General features: G+C 37.7%; 1 protein-coding gene across 6 annotated transcripts in view; it reads right to left on the minus strand.

Annotated features, from left to right (window-relative positions):
* Positions 1–5,180: 5,180 nt before the first annotated feature.
* The window catches only part of SKIL (SKI like proto-oncogene), a 33,967-nt gene continuing 21,029 nt past the window's right edge, over positions 5,181–18,118 (minus strand). The window contains exons 3-8 of one of the 6 annotated variants that reach the window (XM_035278818.3): positions 17,206–17,303; positions 13,905–14,137; positions 10,935–11,173; positions 10,108–10,332; positions 9,272–9,435; positions 5,181–7,626 (exon numbers count right to left, since the gene is read on the minus strand). In XM_035278818.3, the coding sequence (XP_035134709.1) occupies positions 9,277–9,435; positions 10,108–10,332; positions 10,935–11,173; positions 13,905–14,137; positions 17,206–17,303 (954 nt within the window). In that variant the 3' untranslated portion in view covers positions 5,181–7,626; positions 9,272–9,276. Of the gene's footprint in view, positions 9,436–10,107; positions 10,333–10,934; positions 11,174–13,904; positions 14,138–17,205; positions 17,304–18,118 lie in introns of all 6 variants that reach the window. The other 5 variants (XM_078353849.1, XM_078353850.1, XM_054247320.2 and 2 more) reach the window with 5 other exon arrangements.

The following is an 18,118-nucleotide window of genomic DNA, read 5'->3' on the forward strand; positions in this document are numbered from 1 at the left end:
TTATTTAGTGTTTTGAGACAGTCTCACTCTGCTGCTCATGTCGGAGTGCAGTGGTGCAATCGTAGTTGCACTGCAGCATTGACCTCCCTGGACTCAGGTGATCCTCTCATCTCAGCTTCTTTAGTAACTGAGACTATAATAGGTGCTTGCCAACATGTCTGGGTACTTTTGTGCGTGCGTATTTTTTGCAGAGATGGGATTTCACCATGTTTCCCAGGCTGGTTTTGAACTCCTGGGCTCAGGCCATCTGCCCACTCTGCCTCCCAAAGTCCTGGGATGACAGTGTGAGCCACCGTGTCCAGCCCAAATAACCTGATTTTAAAATGGGCAAAGGATCTAAAGATACTTATTAAAAGAAGACATACACACCTGTTAGAATGGCTATTGTCAAAAAGACAAAAGATACCAAGTGTTGGGATATGGAAAAAAAAACCTTTCATACAGTTGGTAGAAATGTAAATTAGTACAGTCATTATGGCCAACGGTATGGAGCATCTTCAAAAAATTAAAAAGAGAACTACCATATAATACAGATATCCCACTACTGGATATATACCAAAAAAAAAAATGAAATCAGTGTGTCAAAGATTACCTGTACTCCCACTCATTACAGCATTGATTAGCAATAGCCAAGATATGGGCTCAACCTAAGGGGCCATCAGTAGTAGAATGGATTTTAAAAATGTGGTGGCTGGGTAAGGTGGCTCACACCTGTAATCCTAGCACTTTGGGAGGTCAAGGCAGGAGGATTGCTTGAGCTCAAGAGTTCAAGACCAACCTGGCCAACAGAGGGAGACCCTCTCTCTACAAAAAAATTTAAATTATCTGGGCATGGTTGCATATGCCTGTGGTCACAGCTGCTCAGGAGGCTGAGGGGAGAGGATGGCTGGGGCCCAGGAGGTCAAGGTTGTAGTGAGCCAGGATCATGCCACTGCACTTTATCCTGGGTGACAGAGCAAGACCCTGTATCAACAAAAAAGGAAGGAAGGAAGGAAGGAAGGAAGGAAGGAAGGAAGGAAGGAAGGAAGGAAGGAAGGAAGGAAGGAAGGAAGGAAGGAAGGAAGGAAGGAAGGGAGGGAGGGAGGGAGGGAGGGAGGGAGGGAGGGAGGGAGGGAGGGAGGGAAGGAGGGAGGGAAGGAAGGAAGGAAAAAGAAAGAGAGAGAGAAAGAAAGAAGGAAAGAAAGAAAAAGAAAGGGAGGAGTGAGGGAAGGAAGGACAGAAGGAAGGAAGGAGAGGGAGGAGGGGAAGGAAAGGGAAGGGGTAGGAAGGGAAAAGAAAGAGAGGGAAGGAAGGTAACAGAGGGGAGTGGAGGAGAAAGAAGGGGAGAGGAGGGGAAGGAAAAGAAAGAAAATGTGGTTTTTGTAGCATATATACACAATGGAATGTTATTCATTCTTGACAAAGGACAACCTGTCATTTTCAACGACATGGATGAAACTGGAAGATATTATGGTGGTGGTTGTTTGAGAAGTCTGGCTCAGTCGCCCATGCTGGAGTCTGGTGGCACGATCTGGGCTGACTGCAACCTCCATGGAGGGTATTACGTTAGGTGAAATCTGCCAGGCACAAAAAGACAAATACCATGTGATCTCATATGTGGACTATAAAAAGTCAATCTCATAATCAAATGGTGGTTACCAGAGCCTGGAGAGATTGAGATGTTGGTCAGACACCACCAAATCTTAAGAGGAATAGTTCAAGAACCTGTTACATGGTGGTGACTAAAGTTAATATATACTTGAAAATTGCTAAGAGCGATTTCGTGTCCTTGCCACAAAATAATAAGAATGTGAGATAATGCATATGTTAACTAGTTTGATTTAGCCATTCCAGGTGTATCCACATACCAAAACATCATGTTGCACACCATAACTATATACAATTTTAATTTATCAAGTAAAAGTAAGACATTGGCAGAATGCATTTTTAATAACAATCTAACGGTCAGGCACAGTGGCTCACACTTGTAATTGCAGCTTTTTTTTTTTTTTTTTTTTTTTGAGACAGGGTCTCACTCTGTCTCCCAGGCTGGAGTGCAGTGGCATGCTCTCGGCTCACTGCAACCTCTGCCTTCCAGGTTCAAGAATTCTCCTGCCTCAGTCTCCTGAGTAGCTGGGGTTACAGGTGTGTGCCACCACTCTCAGCAAATTTTGTGTGTGTGTGTGTGTGTGTGTGTGTGTATTTTTAGTAGAGATGGGGTTTCACCATGTTGGCCAGGCTGGTCTCAAACTCCTGGCCTCAAGTGATCCACCTGCCTCGGCCTCCCAAAGTGCTGGGATTACAGGCATGAGCCACCGCGCCTGCCCTAATCCCAGCATTTGGGAGACCAAGGTGGACGAATAACAGTTCAAGACCAATCTGGCCAACATAGTGAAACCCTATCTCTACTAAAAATACAAAAAATTGGCTCACGCCTGTAATCCCAGCACTTTGGGAGGCCAAGGCAGGTGGATCACCTGAGGTCAGGGGTTCGAGACCAATCTGGCCAACATGGTGAAACCCCCTCTCTACTAAAAATGCAAAAATTAACCAGGTGCAGTGGCAGGCACCTGTAATCTCAGCTACTCGGGAGGCTGAGGCAGGAGAATCTCTTGAACCCGGGTGGCAGAGGTTGCAGTGAGCCTAGATCATGCCACTGCACTCCAGCCTGGATGACAGTGAGACTGTCCCAACAACAAATTACAACAAAATACAAAAAATTAGCCAGGCACAGTGGTGTGCACCTGTAATCCCAGCTACTGGGGATGCTTAGGCAGGAGAATCGCATGAACCTGGGAGGCAGAGGTTGCAGTGAACTGAGATTGTGCCATTGCACTCCAGCCTGGGTGACAGTACGAGACTGTCTCAAAAAAGGTGGTGGTGGGGGGGATTAATATCCAAAATATATAAAGAGCCCCTACAACTTAAAAACAACAACAAATACAAATTTTTAAATGGGCAAAGGACTTGATAGTTCTCCAAAAATACACAAGGCACATGCCGCTCAACATTAGTCACTAGAGAAATGCAAATGAAATAACATTTCACACCCAATAGGATGGCTAATACTGCTAAAATGGAAAATAACATGTTGGCAAGGGTGTAGAGAAACTGTAACTCTCACGCATTCGTGGTGGGAATGAAAAATGATGCAATCTTGTGGAAAAGTTAAGCAGTTCTTCAAAATGTTAAACATAAAATTACCATATGATCCAACAATTCTACTCCTAGGTATACATCCAAAAGGAGAGACAGCAGGGACTTCAGTAGATAACTAAACCAATGTTCACAGCAGCATTATTTGCAACAACTAAAAGGTGCAAACAACCAACGTGTCAATCAACAGATGGATAAACAGAATGTGGCATAAACATGCAATGGAGTACTATTCAGCCATAAAAAGAAGTGAAATTCTGAGACATGAAACCACGGATATATGTTGAAAACATCATGATAAATGAAACAAGCTAGACACAAAGGACAAGTATTTTTTATTTCACTTACATACCTAAAATACACAAATTAGTAGAGAGAAAGTAGAAGTTATCAGGGGCTGGGGGAGAAGATATGCATTAGAGAGTTACTGTTTAATAGGTACAGTTTCTGTTTGGGGTAATGAAAAAATGCTGGAAACAATGGTGATAGCTACCTAACATTGTGACTATACTTAATGCATTGAATTGTACACTTAAAAATTGTTAAAACAGTACATTATGTATATCTTACCACAAAAAAAATTTAATTACAATTTAGAGGTTATTTAACCAGACCTTAAGATAGTCCCTAATGATCCCTGTCTCCCGTTATTCAAACCGTATATAACCTTATCCTGTAATAAAACAAGGCAAAAGTGACAGTGTGTGACTTAGTCAGGGTCATAAAGAAATTGTGGCATCACATTTTCTTCTGGATCACTCATTTGGGGCTAACCAGTCATGTCATGAACAGCTCCATGGACAGGTTTACATAGTGAGCAACTGAGCGTGTCAGCAACCATGTAAGTGAGCTTGGAGGCAAAGCCTTCAGTACAATCGAGCTCTCAGACTTCACCCCTGTGTAGCATCCTAAATGCAACCTTGCAAGAGCTCTTGAGCCAAAACAGCAAGCTGTTTCTGAATTTTTTTTTAAATTGCCCTTATTGATAACATCGTGATATAATTCATAAGTTTTTTCTTTTGAGACTGCTGTTGCCCAGGCTAGAGTGCAGTGGCACGATCTCAGCTCACTGTAACCTCCATCTCCAGGGTTCAAGCGACTCTCCTGCCTCAGCCTCCAGAGTAGCTGGGATTACAGGCGTGAGCCACCACACTCAGCTAATTTTTCTATTTTTCGTAGAGATGGGGTTTCTCCATGTTGATAAGGCTGGTCTAGAACTCCTGACCTCATGTTCCACCCACCTCGGCCTCCCAAAGTGCTGGGATTACAGGGTTAGCCACCAAGCCTGGCCTCTTGTTTGTTTTTAGACAAGGTCTCTCTACTCAGTTACCCAGGCTGGAGTGAAGTGGTTTGATTATATAACAGCTCCCTGCAGCCTCAAACTGCTAATCCTGGACTCGAGCAATCGTCGCAGCCCAGCCTCCCAAAGCACTGAGATTACAGGTTGAGAGCCACGTTGCTAAATTTTAAGGTAATTTGTTATGCAGTAAATAACTTATACCACGGATTCAATAAGGGTGGCGAAAAAAAGTTACAGCAAAAGTCTAAAAATTTTTAAATAATCACATAATGCTGGTATTTTCATCACCTGAAATATTGCACAAAATTTCCTATTCTATAATAAACAGGTTTTTCAAGTTAGTGTGTAACAAATAATAGACTTTTTTTTTTGAGACATAGTTTCACTCTTGTCACTCAGGCTAGAGTGCAATGGTGCGACCTTGACACTGCAACCTCTGCCTCCTGGGGTTCAAGTGATTCTCCTGCCTCCCAAGTAGCTGGGATTACAAGCCTGGGTCACCACACCCAGCTAATTTTGTATTTTTAGTAGAGGCAATGTTTCACCATGTCGGACAGGCTGGTCTTGAATGCGTCACCTCAGGTGATCCACCTGCCTTCACCTCCCAAAGTGCTGGGATTACAGACATGAGCCATCGTGCCCAGCCTACAAACAATAGACTTTTAAAGAAACAAAGGAGAAAATGTCAATCTTAGGGAACAAGAAAGTTAAGCTCACACACAATACTGAAATGACTTGAATCAAATTTCATTGGCATTAAAAGTTTTTATTTAGAATTTGATCCACAATCTATACAAGTTATTTACAAGGCATGAAAATGGAAAACAGCACAAAATACAATTGAGGTATAAGCTCAGAGCACAGTATGTCATGTTTCAATAAATATAATTCAAAATTTGTAAACTAGGTGACCAGATACATGAGTCTTATTTTTAGTAAAACCATATAAAATATTTATTTCACGTGAGGTAGAGGACAGTTTTCTGTGTCATGTAATGCAACCAACCACAGCAACTTTAACCATAAAACTGTACATCATTGGCAAGATTTTAAATTTAATTATGGTCAATGTAGTCAATTATTTGCTTCCAGTTGCAGAACAGATATTTCATTTACTGCCTTCACAGATCAGAAATTCAGAAATAATTTAAGACTATTATGTTGGCTTAAAATTATCAGGATAAACAAATACTTCTAACAGGATAGTTAAAACAAGTATATTTTATTTTTCACAAACTAATTCCTCAAAAGATGTCCTACATATAGCAACTGTTTTCTAGGACATGTTTACTAGAACTACTTTGTGCTTTCTTTATTTTCAAGTGAGGTATCTATATTGAGGAAAAAAATCTTATATTCATTTTATATTAAACTAATTTAATAAACTATTTTGTTTTCTGGGCTTAATTTTTTTTTACATTTGATCGCTTTCTAATTCAAAAATTGTAGCACTACATAAGACATTTAATTCTATTACTAAATAGGCTCCAAACTACATTATACAGCTTAGAAGCCATTTAAATGAAAGGATTTACCAAAAAAAAAAAAACTGTCCTTTTAAACAAAATGCAATAGAAAATACTCATATGCTTTTCCTCCAAACGTGGAAATGCTTAAGTACCCTATACTAGAAAAAGGAAATTAAGCTCTGTTTATTTAATTCCACAATGTATAATACAGCAGTTATATGTCCCTTATTGCTGACAGCTTCGATTAAAAACTATTAAGTAGCTCCAAGCACAGAAATAAACGTACAGTATGAGCACAATTTTTCTTTATATTAATTTTTAATGTCCTAGCATGTGGATTAAATGCATAAAGGGCAAATAAAAATGAGGAATCTTCCCTAAGTAACCAAAACATATGTCTTATTGAGAAAATTTTAGAAGCTGATCAAAAAGCTTCAGCACAAGCTTCGCAATTAATTCTAGGGAAATACCTTGACACATTTTATAGTACTTGAATTTCCTCATAACTTTACTTTCCTTCAAACAGAAGCTACTGATGTGCAAATAAACTGGTTGTTCTGTCATGACTTCTAAAAGATATGGAAAACCCGCAAATATATACTTTATTTCACCTACTTTAATTGCTGCTTTACAATTCACTATGTACAAATGATTTTATATCTTAACTGGTATATATTAAATATGTTATAAAATTAGTTCAAGAAGCACAAAACACCCTAACTCTCAGGAACACAAAAATTCAAGCAAAAGAATATGCTTAAACAAAAACTAAAGCACACAACAAACATAAATTGTTGGTCAAATAGGATTAGGAGTTACATTTGTGAAATTTAGGGTAGTTGAAGAGCTTCCTCAGTAACAGCAGGAGGTTTTATATTTATTACCTTTATAGAGTTGGTACCCTTTTCTCATAAAGTTTAGACTACAGAAACTATCACCACCCAAGCTAAAATTCTTTCTTCCTTCTAAAGATGCAATAGCAAAACTTTTTATAGGTGTTCCTTTAATGCAGCTTTTTAGAGTAAACATTTTTACATTTTTCCTAAGAAGAATTATTTTTTGAAGTCTGAGAAAAAATCTGCTTGCCTGGTGAATTTGGCACACAAAAACTAACAACAAATCAAACATTAAGCTAACAACCAACACACAAAATAAGCATGCAAAGAATAGAATAAGTTTTATCTGGATAAGATATTTTAGCAGAGGCCACTTATAAGGTATTACAAAATCTCTATATTGTTTTCAAGCTATATGGTGCAGTTTAAAGTTACTTTTAATAATATGTATATTTACAATTGACTTAAAAAACTATTTTCAAGGAAGTTAGACAGAAACCTATGGCACATCAATGCATCTTCTGAAAAATGAAGACTAGACAAAGTCATGTGGCAACTTTTCATTATGTGAAGGACTAGAAAATATATTTCTTACTCAATTCTGAATTATAAGTTTGTAATAATTTAATGGTGTTTAAGCACTGCTAAGAATTTTTAAATAACATATTTCAAGGATTAAGCAATTTATTTAGAAGTTTTGGGTTGTAACAAATTAGTTTCTCATTTACTAGTAACACAAAGCAGGAAGGTCCTGAGTAAATTAGAAATATCAATGAAATTCTAGGTGCTTGAGTTTGTCTTCCAAAACTCAGCTGAGCTATGACATACATAATTCAAAATCTGTTTCTGAATGTCATTTTAATATCTGCTCCTCCTTGAGAAGATTCTAAGAGTCAACAAATAAAATTAGTGTTAGTATAGTAAAATTTAAATGGAAAATAGAAAACACACATTTAGGTCACACTCAATTTAGTAAATACATTACACATTTGGGGAAGTACAAAATTATTTTTGGATATGTACTATTAAGCAAAATATGAAAATAACTGGTTAAATGGCAACCTAGTGATTTTTTTCTACACCATTAGATTATCTATCTTCTATGCTGAAATAGGATCTAACCTTAACCCTAACTAATTTATTTTAAAATAAATATAGCTCTCTTAAGTAATTTCATACATAGTACCTTATAAGAGAACATAAAAAACATTTATTATCCCATACAATCCATGGGATAATAATGTTAATTAATGAGAGTTTCGGGAAACTTCCTTTAAAAACAAATTGAAGAATTTTACCTAATATATTTTAAGCCAAGAATTAACTAATATGAAATTTGTCATTAGAGAATGACAGACTTTTCTGTGCAAAAAAAAAAAAGAAGTGCAGAAGATGTTGTCCCTCCCAGAACTATGGAATTCCTTTATCTTCTGAAAATTACCTAAAAATCTTTTAGTAGCAGATAACTAAACTGTCCTATATGCACCTATCATATACTATCAGTTGACGGTAAATTCCTGATTTTGATATTAAGTAGTAATTGAAAATGGTCCATTCGTGCAAATTTTGGTAAGACTTAACATTTAAACATACAAAAGTCCAAAATAACCTTCAAGGTGTTTAACATTTTACAGCTTAAAGGAAGACAAATTCATTATATAAATTTCGGCAAGACTCATAACTACATATAAAAACTACAGGATTATGGATTGTATAGAAACTGATATACAACAATGGTATCAGTTTTCTCAAGAACGTTTATATTTTCACACCACTATTAACAACACAAACAAAAGTATAGAAATTATTACATTTCATTTTTGAAAAATTGCTGCTTAAAAAAAATCTAAATATAACCACATTTAAACTAAAAAACAAATTACAACTGCTTCTTCTGTTTAGCAGCAGTGCATAACACATCATTCTTCCCCACTGTGCTCATGGGGTATGTTATAACCTCAATAAAATTCCTCCTAGGAGAGACATGAAAAAGAAGAAAACTGGTGGAAATTCATTCCATCATCTGAACAAAGTAAAGAGTAAATTTGGTGCATGTTAATGAGTATACTATATCAACTTAGAAAGATTGTGTTAATGAGAAAAGGGGAGATTCAACTCCTTGAGTAACTCCATATACTTGAAATATAAAGCCACCATTGTATGTAAAATTGAATCTGAAATACGAATAACAAAATGGACCACAGCTATTTTCCATCACATACTGCAGCTTTTAAAAAGTACACAATTGTTAAGTTTACATTAGAAATAGAAGCAGATTACCTACTAGTTGAAACCATATGGTATTGTAACTAACCTGATTTTTTTTAAAAAAGTACAAAGAAACATACATTTTCATTCATTTGGAAAATGTAAAAATTTAAGTACTAATATATAATCTCTTCACTTTCTCTGATCTACAAATGGGCAGAATGTCTAATTATCTTCATGCAGGTAAGTTCTTCAGAATTCAATTACCAAAGCAAGCAACAAACAAAAAAACCTTGTCAATAATACACAGATAAATCTCTAACCGTTTCTAATTCTTAGCAGTCTTTGATGATTTCAGAATTTGCAGCTTTAGCTCTTTTATCATCATCTCTAACTTCTGTCTTGCTTCCCGCTCCTGTCTGAGTTCATCTTGGAGATCATGCCTATCGGCCTCTGCATGGTCCAATCTCTGCCTCAGTTCTGCCAACTATGTGATGTAAAAGGCCACATCAATTTTAATTGTTTTGCTTTTTCATTTAATCCTCATATCACAGCAAATACCTACTTTCAAATTACTTTTTATAAAATGAACTATTTCATGTATACTAAATCTGTTAGGAATCTAATACTATTAATCTGACATCTGACAGGACATTAAATTGAAGAAAAAGCAAAGGAACAAGAAGAATGAACATCTACAGCATGTTCATTATGCCCAATACTTCACCACTCATCATAGCCTGCTCATGTTAGTTATTTGTTCATGATCCTTAAATTGCAAGATTCTATCAACGAAAGGGAATTGCTTATTTTTGCTCCCGCGTTTTTGAACGTAACAGGCAACAGTTCCTGTTAATTTGTAGATTTGAAAGCTCATATAGTACATTAAAATAATATAACATTTGATATTCAGAGGGCTAGAGATTAGCAATTTACATAACTAAACTATAGTAACCCAATAAAAGTTTAAATTAATAAAGCAACAAACATCAAAATAATCATCTTGGACAATACAGCATAAAGCTATGTTTAAAAGAATTACCTATTCTGAAATCTAGCTTAGTAAACTGAGCTTGACAAAAGGTAATCCTTTATTACAGAAGTAACAGTTTCCATTTCCATGCTGAAAGGGCACCGTTAGACAAACAGTAATTCTTACCTGTGCTGCATATTCAGCCTCTTTGTCTTTTTCTAAATTTGAATCACAGGTACATTTTTGCTTCATTGCCTGCTCCAATTTTTTCTCTAAGTCTTTCTGTTCAACATAAAATTCTTCCATTCTTTGAGCATGTTCATTCTGCAAAGATTCAAGCTCTTTCTGTAAATTCTGCTGTTCTTCAGTGAGTTCCTTCATAGATTTTGAACTACTCAGTATTTCTACTTCCTGTAAAGAATCACAATATAACTTTTACTTTATTTTCATCATGTTAAAATTTTCAGTTCAGAAAAAATATAACACAGAAATTATCTAAAATTCAGCTATCATTAACAGTTCGATATAGAGGTAATTATTTTGAAAAACTATCTTCTCAAACACTTTTAAAGTATATTAAAATTGCTTATCAATGTAAAACAGTATGTTAAGCAATTTGTAGTATCTCATCCTGACTTTTCTTACTAAGAATATACAGGGAGGCCAGGAGTGGTGGCTCACACCTGTAATCCAGCACTTTGGGAAGCCAAGGAAGGTAGATCACAAAGTCAAGAGATCGAGATCAGCCTGGACAATATGGTAAAATCCCGTTTCTATTAACAATACAAAAATTAGGCAGGTGTGGTGGTGCATGCCTGTAATCCCAGCTACTGGGGAGGCTGAGGCAGGAGAACTGCTTGAACCCTGGAGGCAGAGGTTGCAGTGAGCCAAGATCACATCACTGCACTCTGGCGTGGACAAAAGAGCAAGACTCCATCTTGGGGTAAGAAAAAAAAAAAGAATATACAAAAGTAGCTTTTCATAATGGACTATTATTTAGGTAACAATTTTACCATCTGAAGTTGTTGCTTCTTTTGCAAAATCAAGTTTAGTTTTTCCTGCTGTTTTACATAAATGCTCATTACTTCTTCCATCATTTTTCCCTTATCATCCTCACAAAAGACATCTTCCAGAAGTGGAGATGAAGCAGTAGCATCGTGACCAATTCCCACTCTGCTTATGTCTCTGACTAAGTTGCAAGTGGTAGACTCAGATTTCCTTTTACTTGTAGAATTATTTGAGACTGATGCATCTAGAGAGAAAAAAATTAAGTACCAAAGTATAAATATCACTCCATTAAGAAATCACTAGAATAATCCATAAATGAAATAAATTATTTCATTTATAAATTAAACCAAAACAAATAATATACTTACGAATAAATTTAACAAAAGTAGTGCAAGTGCAATGAAAACTACAAAACATCACTAAAAGAAATTTAAGACCTAAATACGACCGGGCATGGTGGCTCACGCCTGTAATCCAAGCACTTGGGAGACCAAGGTGAGCGGATCACCCGAGGTTGTGAGTTCAAGACCAGCCTGACCAACATGGTGAAACTCTGTCTTTTAAAAAAAAAAAAAACACCTAAATCCATGGAAAGACACCCCAAATTCATGGATTGGAACACTTAATATTGTTAAACAGTAATACTCCCCAAATTGATCTACTTATTCAGTGTAATCCCTGTCAAAATCCCCACTGAAATTTTTGCAGAAATTGAAAAGCGGATTCTAAAATTTATATGGAAATGCAACAAATCCAAAGTAGACAAAACAATCTTGAAAAAGAATAACAAAGCTGAAAAACTCACAATTCCCAATATCAAAGCTTACTACACAAAGAAATCAAAACTGTGTGATATGACTTAAGGACAGACGTATAGATCAGTAGAACAGAATTCAGAGTCCAGATATTTTAAAAACTCATACTTTATAAGGCAATTGTTATTGACAAAGGTACCAAAGCAATTCCATCAGGCAAGAATAATCTTTTCAACATATGGACAACTATATCCACATGCGAAAGAATAAGGTTGGACCTTACATGGTATACAAAAATTAACCTAAAATTGATCAAAGACCTAAATGTAAGAGCTACAGTCCTAAAATATAAATTTTTTGGCTGGGTGTGGTGGCTCAAAAGCCTCTAATTCCAGCACTTTGGGAGCCCAAGGCAGGTAGATTACAGTGAGCTGAGATTGCACCATCACACTCCAGCCTGGGCGACAAGAGCAAAACTCTATCTCAAAAAACAAAAGAAAATATTATGAAACTAAATTAGTTGTAATGATTGCACAACTTTGTCAATATATTTAAAATCACTGAATTGTATGCTTTAAAAGGGTAAATTTTATGGTATATGAATTATATCAGTAATTTTTTAAAAGTCACTAGAATTAATTTGGGAAATAAAATACAATGCAAATATGGCATAATAGTCATTACTAATTTTTGTTTACCATATTTAAAGCCAAAGAAAACTGAGTTTTAAAAATCTCAAAATTGGCCAGGCCTGGTGGTTCACATCTTTAATCCCAATGCTTTAGGGGGCCAAGGCAGGAGGATCACTTGAGGCTAAGAGCTTAATGCCAGCCTGGGCAATATAGTGAGGCTCCGTCTCTACAAAAAATGAAAAAATGAGCTGGGCACAATGGCACGCACCTGTAGTCCTAGCTACTAGAAAGGCTGAGGTGCAAGGACTAGTGAGCCCAGCAATCTGAAGCTGCGGTGAGCTATGAATGCATCACTGTATTCCACCAGCCTAGAGCAACAGAGCAAAACTGTCTCTAAATAAGAAAAACAAAACAAAACAAAAAACCTTTAAAATTAATGCAGAAAACCCCCAAGAATCTCAATTCAAAAGGTATGGTAAGGCCGGGTGCAGTGGCTCACGCCTGTAATCCCAGCACTTTGGGAGGCCAAGGTGGGTGGATAACAAGGTCAAGAAATCGAGCCCATCCTGGTCGACATGGTGAAATCCCATCTCTACTAAAAATACAAAAAATTAGCTGTGCATAGTGGCGCGTGCCTGTAATCCCAGCTACTCAGGAGGCTGAGGCAGGAGAATTGCCTGAACCCAGGAGGCGGAGGTTGCGGTGAGCCGAGATCACGCCATTACACTCCAGCCTGGGTAACAAGAGCGAAACTCCATCTCAAAAAAAAAAATAGGTATGGTAAGTAGCCAGCTATCTTTCTTTTAGATAACCAGCCAGTGTTCCACATGTGCCTGGCGCCCAGAGTTTTCAATCCTTGCTTTAGTCTATAACTAAGCTTCCCTGAGTTCTTTATCTAACTACTTTTACTTACACATACTTCTTATTATTAGTTAAGTATTGTCTCGGTTCATGGCAAATTAGAAAAATAAAGGTCTAGTGTGGTGGCTCACAGCTGTAATCCCAACACTTTGAGAAGCCAAAGCAGGAGAAACACTTGGGCTTAGGATTCAAGACCAGCCTAAGCAACATAGCAAGACGTATTTCTTTAAAAAAAAAAAAAAAAAAAAAAATTTTTTTTTAATTAGCCAGGCACAGTGGCATGTGCCTGTGGTCCTAGCTACCAGGGAGGCTGCATGGGAGGATCACTTGAGCCAAAAGGTGGAGGCTGCAATGAGCCATGACCCCAACCCTGCACTCCAGCCTAGACAGTAAAGACTCTAACACAAAAGAAGGAAGAAAGAAAAACAAGGATCTACTAAAGAAATCTGACGGCAAATAAAAGGTAGCAAAGAAAAATATTCAGACAAAAGTAACTTGCAGTCTCAGGCCAGGTAGCCTATCTCAGTCTCTCGGGCTATCACCACACTACAAAAGTATAGCAACTGAGGTTCAAAGAAATCACCCAGAATGTTGAAGGGTAGCATTTTTAAAGGTAAAAGCTCCAATTATCGGAAAATTTAGCTTCAACAAAAAACCTGTTTGAAAATGCTGAGTATATGTGTTCGTTAGATATTTAATTTTAGAAAGATAATCTCTGAATACTTACCTAAACGGCTACATAATTCTCTACTTGTTTTTAAATCCATTCTCTCCTGTTCCTCAAGTGAGACATCTGGGTAAGACACTGTTTTTTGATGTTTACCACTACTGTGAGCCTTCTCTGACTGTCTTGATATGGACTTACTTGCCTCTGTCTTTGTGAGCTCTTTAGACTGGGATACAGCAGAAGTAAGCGACACGTTGGGGGCAACCACTTTATCACACATGTATAAGTAGTAGCTGAAAACAAGTAAAAGCAAAACAAGACATATATTACATATTACGATTAAGTAAAAATCAAAATATGTAACATGCATTTCTGTGGTTAAACTCATTTTTTTCTTCTAACAGCACAGCCTGGAAAACTCTTTTTTTTTTTTTTTTTCAAATAAAAACAGACAATATTATAACTCAGAAAATAAGGGTCACAGAAAAGAATTCTTAGGAAAAAAATCAGCACTTTAGGCATTACAAACAAAATTATAAGGGATTTTTGTTAGTTTGTTAGTAATTTCTTATTTTTTAAGAGACAGGGTCTCACTCTGTCACCCAGGCCGGAGTGTAGTGGCATGATCATGATCATGGCGCACTGTACCCTCTAACTCCTGGGCTCAAGCAATCCTCCTCAGCATCCCAGGTAGCTGGAAATACACATGCCCATGTTTTTTTTTTTTTTTGCTTTTTTGTTTTTCATTTTTAAGAGATGGGGTCTTGCTATGCTGCCAAGCTGGTCTTGAACTCCTGGGCTCAAGTGATATCCTCCTACCTTGGACTCCCAAAGCACTGGGATTACAGGCATAAGCGACCACATCCAGCTTGCAAGTAATTTATTTTTTTGGCAAGTAATTTCTAAGCACAAAAAAGATACTCAGAAAATCACAATCTCTTCTTCCCTCAAAACCACCTTAGAACTAAAAGCATTAAGTACTTTATAGAGCTGTGTAACAACCCTGAGCAGGTAAGTTTTGCTCCAGAAAGAGAATAATCTATAAATTCTTTAGAGGACTTTATCTTGCCCACCAGCCCTCCAAAACAGGGAATCCTGGCTCTTTGTTTTGGTGAGGCTGCTTCAGATGCAGATGGCAAGGCTGATTCAAGAGAGGCTCAATGAGGAGCTCCGAGGGCTCTTCTTATGTACCTCAGAGAGAGAATATGCACTCCGAATGCTGCGCCCTGCTACTGGGCAGTTCTTGTATCAAACCCTGCTGAGCAATATTCTTAAAATACTTCAGTACTTCCTCCTCATCTGATAAAATGGCAGTAATAAACTATGCAAAACTAAGATTGACGAGATTACAAATTTTGCTCAAAATTCATATAAAATTGCCCAGTAGACCATCTGAGAGGCTCAAGGAACAAATTTCAGCTAGATACTTAAATACCATATTTGCAACTATATTCTGAGTAACAGCAAAAAGATGGAAACATTTAACAGACTTGACACTTCATCCCTGAACTCCAGACAATCTCCTCTTACATCTCACTTTCTTTGTACAAGACATCTGTATTGTTCCCCTTCGTTAATGACATATATTTTTGAGCCAAAATCTCAGTTTTCTGACAGGACAAGAAAATTGATAGGTTTAATAGCACTCAAAAGACTTACTGCAAATACAACAGGTAAAGTAGTAATTGTACAAATGTAAATAAGATTCAGTCTCTTTAACAATCACCATGCAGCCGGGCGCGGTGGCTCAAGCCTGTAATCCCAGCACTTTGGGAGACCGAGGCGGGTGGATCACGAGGTCAAGAGATCGAGACCATCCTGGTCAACATGGTGAAACCCTGTCTCTACTAAAAATACAAAAAATTAACTGGGCATGGTGGCGCGTGCCTGTAATCCCAGCTACTCAGGAGGCTGAGGCAGGAGAATTGCTTGAACTCAGGAGGCGGAGGTTGTGGTGAGCAGAGATCGCACCATTGCACTCCAGCCTGGGTAACAAGAGCGAAACTCCATCTCAAAAAAAACAATCACCATGCTTGGAGAGAATATAGATTTACACTAGTACATAAAAATCTAGGACTCAACAATAAAAAACTTATAATCAAGGGTGCACCTTTACTGAAAAAGTAAAACCCTGATTTTGAGAGGTGTGATTATTAAGAAAGCTCTAAGTTTCAAAAGAATTTATTTTTAAAATATTCAAGTTGCAGGCCGGGTCTGATGGCTCACGCCTGTAATCCCACCACTTTGGGAGGCTGAGGCAGGTGGATCACTTAAGGTCAGGAGTTCGAGACCAACCTGGCCAACATGGTGAAACCTTATCTCTACTAAAAATACAAAAATTGGGGTCCAAAGTGGCTCCCGCCGGAGGTCGTGGCGCTTGCGAAGGCGAGGTCATGAATTCAAGGCTAACCTGATCAATCTTATAAGCTCAAACTGATTGGCAAAAAAAAAAATTAGCTGGGTGTAGAGCAGATGCCTACAATTCCAGCTACTCAGGTCGCTGAGGCAAGAGAATTGGTTGAACCCAGGAGGCGGAGGTTATAGTGAGCTGAGATTACACCATTGTTCACCAGCCTAAGCAACAGAGTGAGACTGTCCCCAAAAAAAAAGAAAAGAAATTAAAGTTGCATACCAAATTCCTCAAGAATTGGTTTACCTCTTGAAGAAAAGTAAGAAATTAAAGAAGAACTTTCATTTTTTACTTGAGGGCAAACAGAAAATGACCTATTTCTAGAAAACACACAGAAATACATAGTAAAGGTTATTTCAAATATTCAATGTAATTTATAATTCATTTCATTTTAGATTCTTTGAAATTTTTCTCATAAGACTGACTAAACAATTCACCTACAATTTCCATATAATGACAAATAAAAACAAAAAATATTAAATACCAATGTATTTACTTAAAAATAATTTTGAATTTTCAAAGATAATCTATGATTAACAAAAAAGCCTGAAACTAAATAAATAAATTCCTGGCTGGGCACAGTGGCTCATGCCTGTAATCCCAGCAATTTGGGAGGCCAAAATGGGCAGATCACCTGAGGCCAGGAATTTGAGACCAGCCTGGCCAACACTGTGAAACCCCATCTCTTCCAAAAATACAAAAATTAGCCAGGTGGGGTGATGTGCACCTGTAGTCCCAGCTACTCGGGAGGCTAAAGAGAATAGCTTGAAGCCAGGAGGCAGAGATTGCAGTGAGTTGAGATCACGCCACTACACTCCGACAGAGCAAGACTCCATCTCAAAAAAAAAAAAGAAAGAAATACCCACATAATAGAATAGTCCATGGCATATCACTGTTGAATGAATGAATGAATGAATGAATGAATGAACTAACAAATGAGTATCAACTCACCTGGGGTGTAAAAATGAATGTGTCTGAGAAACATGGTCACCTTCCTGCTTTATAACAGGATACCATGACTGTAATTCCATTCCTGATGGTGCATCTGTCTGCAGAAAAATATGGAAAGGAAACATTTATTGAAGGAAAAATGTGATGGTTAATTTTATGTGTCAACCTGACTGGGCCACTGGGTAAAGACAAGTCACATTATTTAAGAGTCATCATGCCAGGCAGAGTGCCTCACACCTGTATTCCATTAGCCAGGTGTGGTTCCTCCAGGGACCACAGGTGCACAGCCAGGTATGGTGGTGCTCACCTGTGGTCCCAGCTACTTGGGAGGCTGAGGTGGGAGGATCCCTTGAGCCCAGAAAGTTGAGGCTGCAGTGAACCATGATTGCACCACTGCACTCTATCTTGGGCAACAGAGTGAGACCCTGTCTCAAGAGTCATCTTCCAATAAGGCAGTCTTCCCTTGAAGAAGCCTGTCTATCACCAGAAACTCAGGGATACCCACATGAACTATTCCATCACAAGAACAGTTTCAGTATGCATGTTAACATGAAGTACCAGAAATGATTCCATCAAATTTCATACTTACGAAACCTATTTTTTTTGAGATGAAGTCTTACTCTGTAATCCAGGCTGGAGTGCAGTGGCATGATCTAAGCTCACTGCAACCTCCACCTCCCAGGTTCAAGCAATTCTCCCTGCCTCAGTCTCCTGAGTAGCTGGGATTACAGGTACCGACCACCATGCCCAGCTAATTCTTGTACTCTTAGTATAAATAGGGTTTCATCAGTTAGCCAGGCTGGTCTCAAATTCCTGAGCTCAGGTGACCAAAGTGCTGGGATTACAGGCATGAGAGATTGCACCCGGCTAAAAATCTATTTTAAATAATAGAACTTTGTAAAGGTATAGCAAT

Source organism: Callithrix jacchus, chromosome 17, assembly GCF_049354715.1.
Source record: "Callithrix jacchus isolate 240 chromosome 17, calJac240_pri, whole genome shotgun sequence".
Lineage (NCBI taxonomy): Eukaryota > Metazoa > Chordata > Mammalia > Primates > Cebidae > Callithrix > Callithrix jacchus.